Source organism: Astyanax mexicanus, chromosome 11 (genome assembly GCF_023375975.1).
Source record: "Astyanax mexicanus isolate ESR-SI-001 chromosome 11, AstMex3_surface, whole genome shotgun sequence".
Classification (NCBI taxonomy): Eukaryota; Metazoa; Chordata; class Actinopteri; order Characiformes; family Acestrorhamphidae; genus Astyanax; species Astyanax mexicanus.
The window spans coordinates 50,051,289-50,070,523 of NC_064418.1; the positions used below are offsets into that span (position 1 = coordinate 50,051,289).

Genomic DNA, 19,235 nt, shown 5'->3' on the forward strand with positions numbered 1-19,235 from the left:
GTACCAGATAATCCCACCTGCTCTGAGGAGAATGGGGGGGGGGGGTTAAATGTGGTTCTGAAATAAATGAATGGAAGCTGAACTCTGACTCAGTTCTCTGTCTCTTTTATAAACTCGTGTTCTGAAATGTATGAGAGAGATCTTATCTATCTATCTATCTATCTATCTATCTATCTATCTATCTATCTATCTATCTATCTATCTATCTATCTATCTATCTACAGATGCCTACATTTTCTTTGTTTCCTTGTTTCTTTCTTTGTTTCCTTGTTTCTTTGTCTGTCTGTCTGTCTGTCTGTCTCTTTCTCTCTCTCTCTCTCTCTCTCTCTCTCTCTTTCTTTCTTTCATTTTGTCCTGAGATGCTGTTAACTAATACATTCCAACACATATGAGTAATCTGATTGGGTGTTTATATCTCAGTGAGGTTGGGGGTGTTTCCTGCACGGCTCGGCTGTATTATGGTCTGATGATGGTGATGGTGAGTCTCTGAGGGGTTTGTGAGTGCCGTGATTCTGAGAGAGTGAAAGCCTGAGCTGGAACAGATCACTGTCACCCTCACCCTCAGATACACACTGAGCTCTCGCGGGGAAGGGGGCGGGGCCTCCTGCACTCACAAAACATAAATACACACTGCAATCAAAACAAGCAGCGCTTCAACGTATTATGAAATAGTTAAAGTCCTACATTTTCCTAGTTTTAAAGGTGTTTGCATAAAAGTGTCCGAGCCCTTAAATGGCTCGATCTAAAAGGGACTGAAGCTGGTAAGAACAGAGCTGTGAGATCTTTATCTCTTTATGTGAGAGTGATTGTGTGTGTAAAGAACTTCATGAACATGTTTTGTATTCTAACTTGTTTAAAGAGAGGTATAACATATTATTTAAACATGCTATTTATAGGTTTATGTTTGAGTAAAATGAACATTGTTGTTTTATTCTATAAACTACAGACAACATTTCTCCCAAATTACAAATAAAAATATTCTCATTTAGAGCATTTATTTACAGAAAATGAGAAATGTCGGAAATAACAAAAAAGATGCAGAGCTTTCAGACCTCAAATAATGCAAAGAAAACAAGTTCATATTCATAAAGTTTTAAGAGTTCAGAAATAATCAGTATTTGGTGGAATAACCCTGATGGTTTTAAATCACAGTTTTTTTTATGCATCTTGGCATCATGTTCTCCTCCACCAGTCTTACACACTGCTTTTGGATAACTTTATGCTGCTTTCCTCCTGGTGCAAAAATTCAAGCAGTTTAGTTTGGTGGTTTGATGGCTTGTGATCATCCATCTTCCTCTTGATTATAGAATTCTCTTTGTGACCTAGGCTGTCTTTGTGGAGAGCAGCAATTCTGTTTCTCACATCCTCGGAGAGTTCTTTGCCGTGAGGTGGCATATCGAATATCCAGTGGCCAGTATGAGAGCACTGTACATGTAATCAGTTTACTATGATAATAGATCCACTTTCAGAAAGTGCTGGTATTGAACCCGGAATAATATTTTTCTAGTTTCCAGGGAGTTTTTTTGGATGCAGATGTTTCCTCCCTGTGGTTTGGGACGCCGGTCTGTGGCGAGTTATCGGTGGCGTAAGCGAGTCGCGTCCGTTTGTTTGTGAAGATAAATGGGGCGTGAGGCGGCTCGTATACAGGACCCCAGTTCCCAGTGCTCGTTTTTCTCAGGCTTTAAAGGGAACGCCAGCTCTTCCCGGGAATCATCACGCGCTTCTCTTTCCACTCGCCGGCAGGGTGAGGGCACGGCGAGGGCGCGGTGAGGGCAGCGCCGGTCCTCTGGGTGCCGTCTGACCGAGCGCAGGAATGCGAGGCTGTCTGAAGGCCTGGCAGCCGGTTCTTCCCCCGCTGGGGTCTCTCCGGGTCCCCGGGGGCCTCGTCTGAGGGCCAGTGACGGCAGCGGCCCTCGTCTGAGGAAGTTTACGGGGAGATTGGGCACATCGGCTCATGGGAAAATGCCTGAGGTTAACCTCCGTCCTCAGGCTGGCGTGATCAGGGCGGTGCGGTCTGCAGCGCTGGAGCTCAGAGTTCCCCTCAGCGAGGGGAACCAGACTGATCTTCTTCACACCACTATCTCTCACTCCCTTACCGTCCTCATCCTCACACATCTGCACTGTCCTGAAAACATCTGCTCTCCTGTTCTAGACTGCTTTGATGGGGGGGCAGTAGAATATAAAGGGTGGGCATGTTGATAGTAGTATTTTTAAAGTAAGAGCTAACGATACTGATGTATGAAGTAAAGAAATAAAAATATCCACAAACATCTGCACTGCACTGTTCCACAAAAATATGCACTGCACTGTCCATAAAACATCTGCACTGTCCTGTAAACATCTGCACTGCATTATCTCACAACCATCTGCACTGCACTGTTCCACAAACATCTGCACTGCATTCTCTTAAAAACATGTGCATTGCATTATCTCTACACTGCATTATCTCCAACAAACATCTGCACTGCATTCTCTCTTTGCACTGCATTGTCTCTGCACTGCATTATCTCTGCACTGTGTTATCTCTGCACTGCATTATCTCTGCACTGCATTATCTCCAACAAACATCTGCACTGCATTATCTCAAAAACATCTGCACTGCATTATCTCCGACAAACATCTGCACTGCATTATCTCAAAAACATCTGCACTGCATTCTCACTTTGCACTGCATTCTCTCTGCACTGCATTATCTCTGCACTGCGTTATCTCTGCACTGCGTTATCTCTGCACTGCATTATCTCTGCACTGCGTTCTCTGCACTGCATTATCTCTGCACTGCATTATCTCAAAAACATCTGCACTGCATTATCTCAAAAAACATCTGCACTGCATTATCCCAAAAACATCTGCACTGCATTATCTCCAACAAACACCTGCACTGCATTATCTCTGCACTGCATTATCTCTGCACTGCATTATCTCAAAAACATCTGCACTGCATTATCTCAAAAACATCTGCACTGCATTATCTCTGCACTGCATTATCTCTGCACTGCATTATCTCTAGGAAACATCTGCACTGCATTATCTCTAGGAAACATCTGCACTACACTTCTGAGGAGGGTGGAGGTGAAACGTGAATGTTAAGCTTCTGAAAGCAGTAAGACAGGGGTGTTAGAGGTCTTTTTAAGACAGCTGGAAGCTGATTGTTGAGGAATCTCAGCGCTGTTGGTGCTGGGCGGAGTTCTGGGAGGTTCTGGATGTGGACAGCGGCACTCGCCCGCAGGTCCAGAGGGACAGAGGAAGGAGGTGGGCGGGGACGTGTCCCTCAGGACTCGTCCTGCCGGATCCGCTGTGTTCTGGACGGTTCTGGTCGGGGCTAAAATCAGCTCAGAGCTCTGGACTGAGCCGGGTCTGTTTGTGCTTCTGTGAGGTCCAGTTCAGGAATAATGTGATGCGTCTATTTCTAACAGACCTTTATAATAAACTATAATAAACTCATTATTTTGGTTTCCACAGAATCCGGCCGTCGGGAGAGGGTCCTGCTGTGCGTCAAATCCCAAAATAATGCAGTATAGCTCAGTGTTATAATAAAATATTATACATTTACACATAATAATACATCCAGAATACTGAACAACTACATACAGTAAAAAGTAAGAGAGCACTTCAAAATGATCAGTTTCTCTGATTTTGCTATTTATAGGTTTATGTTTGAGTAAAATGAACATTGTTGTTTTATTCTATAAACTACAGACAACATTTCTCCCAAATTCCAAATAAAAATATTCTCATTTAGAGCATTTATTTACAGAAAAAAAGATTAAGTGCTTTCAGGCCTCAAATAATGCAACTAAAACTAAAACTTAATATTTTTATTTGTATATTAATTGATGGAATAACCCTAATTTTTAATCACAGCTTGGCATGCTCTCAATTTTATTTAAATCAGTTCTGTTCAGTTTGATTCAGTTTTCATTTTAGTTATTTCAGTTCAGCTTGATTCAATTTAGTTCAGTTTATTTCAGTTCAGTTCAGTTTAATTTGATTCAATTATATTTAGTTCTGAAAGTTTTAAGAGTTCAGAAATAATCAATATTTGGTGGAATAACCCTGGTTGGTTTTTAATCACAGTTTTTTTCATGCATCTTGGCATCATGTTCTCCTCCACCAGTCTTACACACTGCTTTTGGATAACTTTATGCTGCTTTACTCCTGGTGCAAAAATTCAAGCAGTTCAGTTTGGTGGTTTGATGGTTTGTGATCATCCATCTTCCTCTTGATTATACTCAATTTTATTTCATTTTGATCAATTCAGTTCAGTTTTAACTATTTTAATTCAAATTTCTGGAACTTTGATAAGTATAGAAGTACAGATACAGTGCAGAGCTGACGGGTGTAATGAAATGGTACAGAATGTGAATTTTTATAGTATTTGATAGTGTTAAATAGTGTTTGATAGTGTTTGATAGTGTTTAATAGTGTTTGATAGTGTTTGATAGTGTTTGATAGTGTTTAATAGTGTTAAATAGTGTTTGATAGTGTTTGATAGTGTTAAATAGTGTTTGATAGTGTTAAATAGTGTTTGATAGTGTTTGATAGTGTTAAATAGTGTTTGATAGTGTTTGATAGTGTTTGATAGTATTTGATAGTGTTAAATAGTGTTTGATAGTGTTTGATAGTGTTAAATAGTGTTTGATAGTGTTTGATAGTGTTTGATAGTGTTTAATAGTGTTTGATAGTGTTTGATAGTGTTTAATAGTGTTTGATAGTGTTTGATAGTGTTTAATAGTGTTAAATAGTGTTTGATAGTGTTTGATAGTGTTAAATAGTGTTAAATAGTGTTTAATAGTGTTTGATAGTGTTTGATAGTGTTAAATAGTGTTTGATAGTGTTTGATAGTGTTTGATAGTGTTAGATAGTGTTTGATAGTGTTAAATAGTGTTTGATAGTGTTAAATAGTGTTTGATAGTGTTTGATAGTGTTTGATAGTGTTAGATAGTGTTTGATAGTGTTAAATAGTGTTTAATAGTGTTTAATAGTGTTTGATAGTGTTAAATAGTGTTTGATAGTGTTTGATAGTGTTTGATAGTGTTAAATAGTGTTTGATAGTGTTTGATAGTGTTTGATAGTGTTAAATAGTGTTTGATAGTGTTTGATAGTGTTAAATAGTGTTTGATAGTGTTTGATAGTGTTAAATAGTGTTAAATAGTGTTTGATAGTGTTTGATAGTGTTTGATAGTGTTAAATAGTGTTTGATAGTGTTAAATAGTGTTTGATAGTGTTAAATAGTGTTTGATAGTGTTTGATAGTGTTAAATAGTGTTTGATAGTGTTAAATAGTGTTTGATAGTGTTTGATAGTGTTAAATAGTGTTTGATAGTGTTAAATAGTGTTTGATAGTGTTTGATAGTGTTAAATAGTGTTTGATAGTGTTAAATAGTGTTTGATAGTGTTTGATAGTGTTAAATAGTGTTTGATAGTGTTTGATAGTGTTAAATAGTGTTTGATAGTGTTTGATAGTGTTTGATAGTGTTTGAGAGTGTTTGATAGTGTTAAATAGTGTTTGATAGTGTTTGATAGTGTTTGATAGTGTTTGAGAGTGTTTGATAGTGTTTGATAGTGTTAAATAGTGTTTGATAGTGTTTGATAGTGTTTGATAGTGTTTGATAGTGTTTGAGAGTGTTTGATAGTGTTTGATAGTGTGAACGGTGATAAAGCTGGAGCCGGAGTGTGTGTCGGTGTGTGTTATGTGAGCAGTGTGTTCTGAGTTATCATGCTGTGGAAAGTCTTTGGAGTCTTTAGAGACTTGGTGTGATAAAGATACACACTCTGACATTTGGCTACGTGAGTGTGTGAGTGTGTGTGTGTGTGTGTGTGTGTGTGTGTGTGCCTCCCTGGCTCTGGTCCAGTTGAGCTGTTTGAGTGTTTCTCTCCCGGGTCTGAAGAAACCGGGTCTCCAACCCGAGTCCCCGCCCCCTTTATCAAGTTCCTGACCTTTTCATTCGTCACTCATCCTGCCCAGATACAAACTGCATCCATCACTATCAGCCCTAAACACACACACACACTTTACACACACACACACACACACACACACACACACACACACACACACACACACACACTTTACACAAAGTAGTTAAAAATAGCCAACAAATAGCCCCCACTGATGTGGGTCAGTGGATTACAGTGCTGTTGAGATTGAATCTGTTAATAAACGTATTATAAGAGCTCTATTGAACCACGACACATAAAAGATCAATCCCAGCCCATATAAACACGTAAATGCATGGATCAAAGTATTAGATCAGCATTGTTTTATTTCAGAAATGTTTATATTCATGAATCCACCATCTGGAGAACACTGAACAACAATATATTTATATTATACAGCTCTGGATAAAATGAACAGAGCTTCTCAGTTTCTAAATCAGTTTTTCTCATTTTGCTATTTATAAGTATATTTAGGTACAATGTAAAACCCAATAAGTTTACTAAACTTTGTAAAAAAGCTTTGTTGTAAGACATTTTAATTAGTTCATGTAATAGAACTGTTTTTTTTTTACATGCAGTGAACTTAACAAATACATATACATTTATCACAGCTGTATACAACTGTACAGAGGTGGAAAAAGTACTGAAAATTTGTAATTAAGTAAAAGTACCTTTACTTTGCTAAAATTCTACTCAAGTAAAAGTAAAAGTACCCATCTAAAAATCTACTCGAGTAAAAGTATAAAAGTACTCAATTTAAAATGTACTTTGAGTAAAAGTTACATAGTTACTTTTAATTATTTGATGTAAAAAAGTAAAAAAAAAATCATAAATTAAATTGTTTTTAATGAACTATTATTCCACATAATAATGTGGACATAATCAGGCAGTATTTGTTCAGACCCCCCCATAAAACATTTTCAAGAACGAGTGGTACAGGTTTCTATATTCCATTTTTTTCTTTACTATTAAAAAGTTATGGTCATATAGGTGAATATAAACAGTATTTTTAAAGTTTTACAGGTCATTGTTATTTTTTAACTTGCTATTGCTGTGCTTTAACTGCTATTTACATGTTTTTTTAACATTTAAGCAGATTAATGTTTAATGATAAAAATACCTACACCACATGCTTTCTCAGGTTTGATGTGGAAGTTTTGAAAGCTGCAGCTCTGTCCGGACGGCGCGGCACATTTTGTATTGCATGAGGACGTTACTGCCTCGTTATTCCACACCTGAGCATCCGTGCCAATTTATTTTTTTAATTCAGACAATTGTTTTTTTTTCCCCCAGCATTTTTTTTACTCAGTAATTGGGAGTTTTCCAATGTAGCAAAGTAAATTACTTGTGTCAAAATGTAGTTGAGTAAAATTATTTAAAAAATTAATTTAAAAAATACAAGTTACTCATAAAATCTTCTCAATTACAGTAACTTGAGTAAATGTAATTAATTACTTTCCACCTCTGCAACTGTATAATACATTTACAGGCATTCTGCTATTGATACTGTTACAGATAATCTGTAATAAACAAGCTGTTACAAGCTGATGAACTGTTCCACACTGTTACAGAAACACTGAATTTATATATATAAAATTACGCTGCTCTCCAGTCAGTGCTGGTGATGACTGTCCTCTAAGAGTTAAGAGGTTGGCTGGAAAGCGGCGCTGCAGTTTTATGGCAGGGAGTAATGTGGGCCTGTGTTCAGTGTCAAAAACGCTATTAGTCAGCTTGTAACTTTGTCTGTTCCTGGCAGATAAAAGCCGACTCGTTCAGAATAACAGGAAAAGAGATTCTTCAGGAGCTCAGCAACACTTAACATCACAGCGCTGTTTTATTATCTATACTGCTTACTTATACCAGTTATCCCTATCTTACATCTTACACAGTCTATTCATTTAAACAGCAGCAGATCTTCTGAATATATCTACACTGATGGGCGTGGTGTTCTGGAAATGAGGTGTGTTCAGGTACATTTAATCAGAAAACACAGGAGCTCCACTGACTGAATACAACCTAGACAGATGCCAACAGTTGATTGGCAACTCTGGACAGTTTCGGGTAGCTGCACCGTTAAAATAGCAATCTGCCAAAGTCAGAGCTCATCTGGCTCTTAAAGTGAATGATGAGCAAGAGACACTCCGATTGGTTTATTTCACGTTACAGCCAAAAAAAACTAATTAAGAGAATTATTACATGCCATTTGTTCGTTTCGAGCTGCGCAAGGTGTAATTTTCCCGTCGTTACGATAGCAAAGCCACACTGACATGCCCTATGTTTCAATATAAACATCCATATTTGTTGACTTTGTGGTCAACACAGTGATATTTAAAATGTATCTATTTTTACAAATATTTGCAAAATATATATTACAGAGGAAAGTGAAGCAGGTCATAACTGGAGACTATATTTGGGGTCTGATTGGTGAAAGTGATTTGCAGTAAAGTCGTAAATCTTGGAAAACCTCACTCTTCTAAACAGTGTTTTTTTTTGTTATTTTTGTAAAATTGGAATACATATACTGTTCTTTGTTGATGGGAAATATTATTTATTAAGTACTTTGATCCAGTTTATTGAATCTGATGTGAATTTGTGATTTGTTGATCTTGTTTTTGTTGTTTTGAATTACAGTACCAAAAAGTTTCGACACACATTAAAAAATGTTATTTTTTTTCTCATTATTGTAAAATGTTGTTTATTGATTAATATTGAACTCATCCAAACTATCAGGAAAAAAACATATGGAATTATTTAGTTTTTCTGTATTTTTCTGGTTTATTCTGGTATGTTTAACACAGACAACAGCTTTGCACATCCCAGGCTTTCAGTTAACAGCTGTGCTGAACTCATCAAGAGTTAATTACTTGAATTTCTTGCCCTTGACTTTAAGAATAAATGAAGGTCAGTCAGTCAAAAAAAACTTTTAAAGTTTGAACTTTAAAACTTTGAACTTTGAACTTTTAAAGTGTCCTCAAGTGCTGTCACCACAAAAACCATTAAAAACGTTTGGATGGTGAAACTGGCACTCATCAGGACCACCCCAGGAAAGAAAAGGAAGAGCAAGAGTTTCCTCTGTTGTACAGGATAAGTTCATCAGTGTTACCAGCCTCAGAAGCTGCAATTTAACCCTTGTGTGGTGTTCGGGTCTGTGGGACCCGTTTTCATTTTTCATCAAATGATACTAAAAAATATATTTTTTCTAACTCAAACTCATTGGCATTGGCTCATTTTTTGTGAGAAACATATATCAAAACACATTTTCGATAAACACACACTGTACACCCCCCCCCCCCCCACACACACACACATTTATATTACATACAGTATGTTTGGCCAAGGGCTAATAAACATTGCTTCATTTGTAAATTTGAAACTAAACAAATTTTCTACTCATATCTTGAGTTTAATTCATTTTCTTTTACATTTTATTGAAAAACTAATAAAAAAAAGAGTAGCACTTTTTAAAAGAAATGTAACATAAGAAAGGTAAAGGGCAAATATTTACCCTGTAAACTGTTTATATTGCTTGCAGTTTAGGTGAAGCGAGCATGTGTAAAGCATTTTAATGTAAAATTGCTTAATTTTGCTGAATTAAATACAAGTTACAAAGTAAACGAGTGACAAACAATATGAACACCACACAAGGGTTAACAGAGTATTTTGGTTTGTTTATTTTTAAGTTACTACATGATTCCTTATGTGTTCCTTCGTAATCTGATAGATTATTATTATTACACATTATTATTGATTCACTATATAGCACTATAGAATACACAATGTTCGTGTTTAAACTGGTTTAAACTGGTTAAAACTGGTTAAAACTGCTCTTTCTCCTGCAGCTCTTTATGAATATGATTTGAATGGGTTTTACTGACGGCCCGTCACTCAGTTCTCTCCGGCTTTGTTTCAGACGGCTGATTCTTTGTCTTTCCTTTTCTATTAAGAAAGATTCTCTGTGTTTTTTTCTGTTCTTCTTCTTCTTCTTCTTCTTTTCTAAACGCTGCTGCAGAGTGAGGGGGTGTGAGTGTTATCAGTAAACCACATGTTCCTCAGCGCTGCTGCTGTAATTCTGCGTTAAACACGAGCCGAGCCGTTTATTTCAGTGCAGATGAGCGGAGTGTCTGCGTGCGCTGCTCCCGCGCTGTTTTAATCAGACTGCGGTCAGATAGTAAATATTTAAAGATGTGCAGGAGATGCAGATTAAAGCCGGCCGCGGCGTGTGGAGCGTGGAGTGAGTTCAGACGCCGTGCTCTCAGACTGCAGCTCTTTACTGTGGGGTTTCTGAAGTTCTAAAGTTCACAGTGTTTTTCTTCTACTGTAAACAGATCTGTCTGAGCTCAGCGCTAATCACTGAACCTACAGGGCGTTAAAGAGAGTTTACTTACAGCAAGAAAACACAGAGTTCACCAGTCAACTGCAGGTCTATCAGATACTGTGGGATGTGAGAGTCAGGCGTGATAGAACGAACCACCAGCCAGTAACACTTGTATATTTAAGAGCATTGAAAGTACATTTCCATTAAATGTATTTTTAAGCAATATGCTTTAAATTAAAAGTTGTGTTGATAGAAAATATATGTAGTGGCATTAAATACAAAAGCACTCAAAAGCACAACCTAATGCATTTTTGTTGTATTTGAATATACAGCACTTAAAAATTATGATTTTCTTTGATTTTACCAAATTAAAAACCTCTGGAATATAATCAAGAGGAAGACGGATGATCACAAACCATCAAACCACCAAACTGAACTGCTTGAATTTATAAATAAAGTTATCCAAAAGCAGTGTGTAAGACTGGTGGAGGAGAACATGATGCCAAGATGCATGAAAAAAAAACTGTGATTAAAAACCAATCAGGGTTATTCCACCAAATATTGATTATTTCTGAACTCTTAAAACTTTATGAATATGAACTTGTTTTCTTTGCATTATTTGAGGTCTGAAAGTTCTGCATCTTTTTTGTTTTTTCAGACATTTCTCATTTTCTGTAAATAAATGCTCTAAATGAGAATATTTTTATTAGGAATTTGGGAGAAATGTTGTTTGTAGTCAGAAACTGAAGTGCTCTCTTCATTTTCTCTAAATTCTTAAATTAAGCAAAACAATCTGCCCACGGGATAAGCAAATTTTTCTTATTAAGATTTCTTAAAATAACACTGCTCTGTCACGTCAATGCACATGAATGCACTGCCCCCCCCCCCCCCCCCCCCCCCCTCCAACTGGTTGCATGTGGGCGTTACAAAGTTCCCTACATTGTCCAATTAAATGGTTTTAATAAATGGAAATGGTTTTGAGAAACATGTCATTTGCTGGTGTTGGTCCACTGTGTTAAATCAAGTCCAAAGTCTGATCAGTTCTTTATTAATCTAATTGTTGCTGTTGTTCTGCTGCAGGTTGAGATGTTTGGTGAAGCAGTTGGATAAAGGAGAGGTGAATGTGGTGGATCTCAGGAAGAATATTGAATATGCCGCCTCAGTGCTGGAAGCAGTTTATATTGATGAAACACGGTGAGTTCCACCTTTACTCTAAAACTACACACTGCATCCTTTCAGCCAGTTACAGCCTCATACATGTAGCCTAAATATCTAACATTTACATTTATAAATTATAAGAATGAATAGCTATTTTTGTAACTTCTTTGTACTTGATTTCAGCAGTTTAATAAACAAAAGTGTCTAATTGTGTTGGAAAATGAGTCAAGTTAAGTAGTTTTATTGTGAATACTGCATATGTACAGGACATGCAGAGAATTTAAATTACAGAAAGTACAGGTATAGATATATAAGATAAAATAATTGGAGACACGTATTGTACACGGAATGTAGTTTTTGTCAAGAAATAAAACACTTTTAGTACCATGAAATTCACAAAATGAGTTAATAAATTAAATAATATTTTATATTATACACAAAAATTAGATATGTCATATATTTAAACTAGAATTCAGATTATTCCACTTGCTAATCTCTTGATCAGCATAGATCATATTGGTCATCACTGATCTCCCTGATTACATCACTACTGTTACTCTCTCTCTCTCTCTCTCTCTCTCTCTCTCTCTCTAATAAACAAGGGTCTTCTCTGCTGCCTTTCACACCATCAGCTTTAAAGAGACAGACAGAGTCAGAGAGACAGAGACAGACAGACAGAGGGACAGACAGACAGGATGAACGTGTGATCTCTCTGTTACAGTGTTCATCCACTCCAGTCTTTCCCATAATCCCCCTCTCTCTCTCTCTCTCTCTCTCTCTGAAGCTCCTCTCTGTGGAGGGTGATCGAGCTGCCATAGTGAGCGGGGGAGGTTTCCACTGCTGTGACGTGTGTGTGTGTGAGTGTGTGTGTGTGTGTGTGTGTGTGTGTGTGTGTGTGTGTGTGAGTGTGTGTGTGTGTGTGAGTGTGAGTGTGTGTGTGTGTGTGTGTGTGTGTGTGTGTGTGTGTGTGTGTGTGTGTGTGTGTGTGTGTAAGAGTGTGTGAGATGATGCAGGTGGTGTTTTATGTATCTGCTACCTGTTAATAAGCTTGCTCTTTATCTGTCTCTCTCTTTGTCTCATTTTGTCTCTCTCTGTCTCTGTTTGTGTGTCTCTCCCTGTCACTCTCTCTCTCTCTCTTTTCTCTCTGTCTCTGTCTGTTTCTTTCTCTGTCTGTGTGTCTCTCTCTGTCTCTCTCTCTGTGTCTATCTGCCCTTACATCCATACATCCACCCATTTGTCCAACTGTCTAGTTATCTCTCTTTATTTGTTTGTCTTTCTGTCTGTCTATCTGTCTGTTCCTCCATCTAGTTATCTGTCCCTCCGTTTGTCTATCTGTCTGCCTGTCTGTCCATCTGTCTATTTTTTCTATCTAAGCAATCGGGAGCCCTCCATTCTCTTGTCATATTCACTCTTAATTATACAGTCTCTCTTTCTCTCTCTCTGTGTCTTTTTCTCTTTCTCTCTCTCTCTCTCTCTCTGTCTGTCTCTCTCTCTGTCTGTCTCTCTGAGCGTCTGTCTCTCTGAGCTGCTGCTGGGTGTAATTAGGTTGGGGTAATGATGGGTACAGGATGCCATACAGCTGCTTTAAGCTCTTTCAGCTCATTACTGCTCTAACTGCACATTTACTATCATAACACACACACACACACACACTAATAAACACACACACACACACTAATATACACAAACGCAGCAGCACAGTAGCAATTGCCTGGAAAACCATTGCAACCACCTATCAACACCATAGCAACCGATGACATCTAATATGTCAGTGTTACATCACCAGTGTCCTGAAGCATCATTTCTGTCTTTCAGTGGAGTCTGACTCCTGATTGGTTAATATGATGAATAAGAGGTGCAAGGTATTATTGGTGTTTCCAATAAAGTGGCCAGTGAGCAGAAACACAAGGTATTATAGGTGTTTCTAATAAAGTGGCCAGTGAGTGAAAACACAAGGTATTATAGGTGTTTCTAATAAACTGGCCAGTGAGTGAAAACAAGGGATTATAGGTGTTTCTAATAAAGTGGCCAGTGAGTGAAAACACAAGGTATTATAGGTGTTTCTAATAAACTGGCCAGTGAGTGGAAACACAAGATATTATAGGTGTTTCTAATAAAGTGGCCAGTGAGTGGAAACACATGGTATTATAGGTGTTTCTAATAAAGTGGCCAATGAGTGACCGGAAACACAAGGTATTATAGGTGTTTCTAATAAAGTGGCCAGTGAGTGGAAACACAAGATATTATAGGTGTTTCTAATAAAGTGGCCAGTGAGTGGAAACACAAGGTATTATAGGTGTTTCTAATAAAGTGGCCAGTGAGTGACCAGAAACACAAGGTATTATAGGTGTTTCTAATAAAGTGGCCAGTGAGTGACCGGAAACACATGGTATTATAGGTGTTTCTAATAAAGTGGCCAATGAGTGACCGGAAACACAAGGTATTATAGGTGTTTCTAATAAAGTGGCCAGTGAGTGGAAACACAAGGTATTATAGGTGTTTCTAATAAAGTGGCCAGTGAGTGACCAGAAACACAAGGTATTATAGGTGGCCAGTGAGTGGAAGCATTGTGTGTAACTGTAAACAATGGAAGACACTAGCTAGCAATTAGCACTTCACGGCTCGCGGGATGCTAATTGTTGGCTGTTATCTTTCATTAATTTTAATCAGCAGTATTAGCATTAATAAACTGAGTGAATCTCCTGCAGGCGGCTGCTGGACACCGAGGATGAGCTCAGTGATATCCAGGCCGACTCCGTACCGATGGAGGTGCGTGATTGGCTGGCCTCCACCTTTACCAGGAAGATGGGCGTGGTTCGGCGGCGGCCGGAGGAGAAGCCGCGGTTCCGCAGCATCGTCCACGCAGTGCAGGCTGGGATCTTCGTGGAGAGGTAAGATCTGAGTCCACAACTTTCCATTTTGTTATTTTAAAAAATATATATATATTATTTTATTCATAAATTATTTTTTTTTTGGTCCAAAGATTTAAGATTTACTTCACTCTTAAATAATTTAATAAATCTAATAAACACACAAATGACAATTATAAATGGGGAACCCACAGCAACTGCCTACCAACAGCTTAGCACCCCCTCAGGTATGGTAGCAATTGCCTATGAACCACTTACAGTAGCAACACCTTAGCAACCACCTGGAACACCTTAGCAACCGTACTAGCAACTAACAACTATCTCAGGTATGATGCCATAATTTAACTAAATTCAGTTCAGTTCATTTTATTCAGTCCTGTTTTTGATTCAGTTCAGTTCATTTAGAACTTTTTCAGTTTAAATCAGTTTAAATCAGTTTATATAAGCTCTGTTCAGTTTATTTGTTTATTTTGTTTTTATTGTTTTCTCTTTATAATTCAGTTCAGTTAAATCTAAGTAAAGAGTTCAGTTTAAAGTTAAATTCAGTTCATGTCATTTTATTCAGCTCAGTTTGATACAGTTAGTCTTTTTTTAATTCAGTTTTTAAGTCCAGTTTATTTTATTTAGTTCCATTTTTGTCCATTTTGATATAATTTTTATTTGATTTAAATTAGATTTTCTCTCTGTTATATGAATTTGTTGTTTCTCTCGTTTTTTGGCCGCTTTATTTTATTTCCATGGCAACTGTTGAGATATGTCACCGACACCTGTTGAGTACAAAATGCATCACCACACACACACAGACACACACACACACACACACACACACACACACACACACAGGATTAAAGACGCTGATATTCTGTTTATCAGAGCAGCAGTAGAGCAGTTAAACACAGGGAGTATTGAAAGAGTCTGATGCCGCGCCGGAGGGGTCATTTTATTCTGCACGCTTTGCCTGCAGGCTTTTAATTGGCACCTAGCAACCACTTTCAAACACCATAGCAACCACCACAGATGATATAGCAAAAACCTTGCAACCACTTACAGCACCATAGCAACCAATAAGCAACACCATAGCAATCCCTTACAGATGGCATAGCAACACCTTTGCAACAATTTAGCTACACCATAGCAACCCCCATGGATACCATAGCAACAACCGAGCAACCACTAACAACGCTATGCAACCACATAGCAACACCTTTGTAACCACTATGGATACCAAAGCAACACCTTAGCAACCTCTCAGCAACATCATAGCAACCACCCAGATAATATAGCAAAAAATTTGCAACCACTAACAACCACATAGCAATACCTTAGCATCCACTAAATAACACCTTAGTAACCCCCACGGATACCGAAGCAACACCTCAGCAACCACCATGGATACCATAGCAATGTCTTAGCAACCACCTAGCAACCCCTTATCAACACCGAGCAACCACTACAGATACCATTGCAACACCATAGCAATTATTAAGCAACAATTTGGCAAAACCATAGCAAACACCGTGGATACTACAGCAACCACCTTAGCAACTACCTAGCAACACTTTAGCTACCAACTTGCAAACATGTTGCAAACAGTTATCAACATCATACCATGACCTTGGATACCATAGCAACCGCTGTGAGCCGTGTTAGCAGTGCAAACATCCTTTTCTACTTTATTATGATGTTATTATTGTTGTTATTAATTACATATATTGTTATTTAAATTCACACATATACAGTTTTATGTGTTTTTGAGTGTGATACAGGTTTATGTCGTCCCTTTAAGAAAGAAGGAAATGTGGCTGTTTTATGAGCTCTGATCTTCTGTGAAGGATTCACCACTCATCTTGTTGTCATAGTAATGGGTGACTGCGACTCTCTGATGTGTGTGTGTGTGTGTGTGTGTGTGCAGGATGTACAGAAGGACGTCTAACATGGCCGGGTTGACGTATCCTCCAGCTGTGATTCTGGCTCTGAAGGTATTCTGTTTTATCCTGAAGAGCTTTTCTCTTTTCAGCAGCAGCAGATAAAAGAGATTTATATGATACATTATAACATCCAGCTCAGATTACAGGATTCTGTACATCTTATCTGATGTTACAATGTGAGAAATTCACATATAAAGATATGTCTTATGTTGTCTGTAATCGTTGTTAGAAATTAACCACCCACTCTACACCATCTGCCCTGAGTAAAACTCCGCCCACTTTAAGATTATACATGCCCAGGCCACACCCTCATCCTCAAAACCTTGTGGGAGTTTTTCACAAACTGGAAATAAACAGAACCTGTACGCCTCCATACCCAACCGTATCTCGTCTCACTTAATATGATGCTACCACCACCATGCTTGACTGTAGGCAAGAGACTCTTGGTCTTGGTACTCCTTACCAGAACCACCAAGACATGGTTCCAGTAATCCACGCTCTTTGACTGCTCATCTTCAGCATATTGTTTCAGGCTTTCTTGTGCATCAGCTTCAGAAGAGGCTCTCCTTGTAGGACAGTTTCATACAGACAGAGGTGAAGTCTGAGCTCTACAGGCTGACCACATACTTCTTCAAGCTTAACCTCTGCAGCAATATTTGCAGCACTCATACGTCTATTATTTTAAAGCCAACCTCTGTATAGGATCCTGAATTGAACCTTGGTCTCCTACACGATGTTGCAGCTCACTAGCAGGTAGTGGTGTTATCCACTGCACCACACCAACCACACAAAAAGTTACGAGACACTTTTTACAGTGCATAAACCATGAAGATAGAGACCTGAGCAGATGTGAGGAGCATCCTAGCTTTTCAGTGTTATCATGAGTTAAACTGCATTGTGTGTGTGTGTGTGTGTGTGTTTAGTGTGTGTGTGTGTGTGTGTTTAGTGTGTGTGTGTGTGTTATGTTAGATGTTAATGGGTTTCTCTTGTTGCAGGATGTGGATAAATGGTCTTTCGACGTGTTCACACTTCACGAGGCGAGCAGCGAACACGCCCTGAAGTTCCTGGTGTACGAACTGCTCACCAGATACGACCTGATCAACCGCTTCAGGGTGTGTGAGACACACACACACACACACACACACACATACACACAGTCCCACACACACACACACACACACACTGAGAGAGAGAGAAATGTGCCCTCCCTCACACACTCCCACATGAAATTTGGCTCACCCTGACCCTTTGTTCTTCTGACCATTTATTCTTATTAACCTCCCATTACCCCCTGTGTCCTACACATACACTCCTTTATCATCCCTCTCTCTCTCGCTTTCTCTCCCCCTCTCTCTCTCCCTCTCTCTAATTCTGCTTTATTCCACCAGCAAAAACCCCACAGATCTTTAATGCTGTCCTTTATCCACACAGTGTTTAGAGTATTATCCTACAATAACTCCATTTAACTCAAATTCTCAACCAGTATAATGTCATGAATGATGGTGTTTGTTGGTGGAGAATGATGGTGTTTGTTGGTGGAGAATGATGGTATTTGTTGGTGGAGAATGATGGTGTTTGTTGGTGGAGAATGATGGTGTTTATTGGTGGAGAATGATGGTGTTTGTTGGTGGAGAATGATGCTGTTTGTTTGGAGAATGATGGTGTTTGTTGGTGGAGAATGATGCTGTTTGTTTGGAGAATGATGGTGTTGGGTTGGTGGAGAATGATGGTGTTTGTTGGTGGAGAATGATGGTGTTTGTTGGTGGAGAATTATGGTGTTTGTTGGTGGAGAATGATGGTGTTTATTGGTGGAGAATGATGGTGTTTGTTGGTGGAGAATGATGGTGTTTGTTGGTGGAGAATTATGGTGTTTGTTGGTGGAGAATGATGGTGTTTATTGGTGGAGAATGATGGTGTTTGTTGGTGGAGAATGATGGTGATGGATTGGAGAATGATGGTGTTGTTTAATAGAGTTTTGATAGGGTTTAGGGTAAGATATCTGCATGTGTTCTTAATGGTGTTTACTTTGGAGAATGAGGGTGTTTGGTTGGAGAATGATGGTGTTATACGTTGTTCATAGTAGTGTTTAATTGAGATTGGTGGCGTTTGGTTGTTGAATGTTGGGGTTTGGTGGAGAAAAATGGTGTTTGGTGTTTAATTAAGAACAATTGTTGGTGAATGTTGGTGTTTGATAGTCACGTGTTTTGGTGGTACAGAATGATGGTGTTTGTTGGTGAAGAATGATGATGTTTGGTTTGGAGAATTATGGTGTTTGGTTGGAGAATTATGGGGTTAAAGTTAATTATTGGCTTGAGTTGGTGGTGTTTAATGGAAATTGGTGGTGTTTTGTTGGAGAATGATGGTGTTTAGTTTGGAAAATGATAGTGTTTGGCTTGAGAATGATTAGAGTAGAATGGCATTTGGTGGTTGATAGTGGTGTTTGGTTGGAGAATGATGGTTTTTGGTTGGAGAATGATGGTGTTTGGTTGGAGAATGATGGTGTTTGGTTGGAGAATGATGGTTTTTGGTTGGAGAATGATGTTTTTTGGTTGGAGAATGATGGTGTTTGGAGTAAAATAATGGCATGTGTTGTTGATAGTGATAGTAAATAATGGAGCTTGTTGGAGTTTTTGGTAGTGTTTGGTGGAGAACAATGGTGTTTAATAAAGAATAATGGTGTTTGTTGGTGAATGTTGATGTTTGATAGATGTTTGATAGTGAGAATGCTTTATTGCAGTATTGCAGTAATGTTTTGATGCTTTATTAAATGATGAACTCTGTGTTCCTGTGTTCAGATACCCGTTTCCTCTCTGGTGGCGTTTGTGGAGGCTCTGGAGGTGGGCTACAGTAAACACAAGAACCCCTACCATAACCTGACCCACGCTGCCGACGTCACCCAGACCGCTCACTACCTGATGCTCCACACGGGTGTTATGGTGAGTAACAGCTGAGTATCTGCAGTAATGCTCGGAGTGTTATCCGGGTGTTATTGGGGATGGTGCTGTATGGTGCAGCTGTTGGGTGT

General features: G+C 38.5%; 1 protein-coding gene across 3 annotated transcripts in view; it reads left to right on the forward strand.

Moving 5' to 3' along the window:
- The window catches only part of pde1a (phosphodiesterase 1A, calmodulin-dependent), a 146,237-nt gene that overhangs the window by 118,249 nt on the left and 8,753 nt on the right, over nt 1-19,235 (forward strand). For all 3 annotated transcript variants that reach the window (XM_049484844.1, XM_049484845.1, XM_049484846.1), the window contains 5 exons: nt 11,335-11,448; nt 14,121-14,303; nt 16,195-16,261; nt 17,206-17,322; nt 19,006-19,146. In XM_049484844.1, the coding sequence (XP_049340801.1) occupies nt 11,335-11,448; nt 14,121-14,303; nt 16,195-16,261; nt 17,206-17,322; nt 19,006-19,146 (622 nt within the window). The remainder of the gene's footprint in view (nt 1-11,334; nt 11,449-14,120; nt 14,304-16,194; nt 16,262-17,205; nt 17,323-19,005; nt 19,147-19,235) is intronic.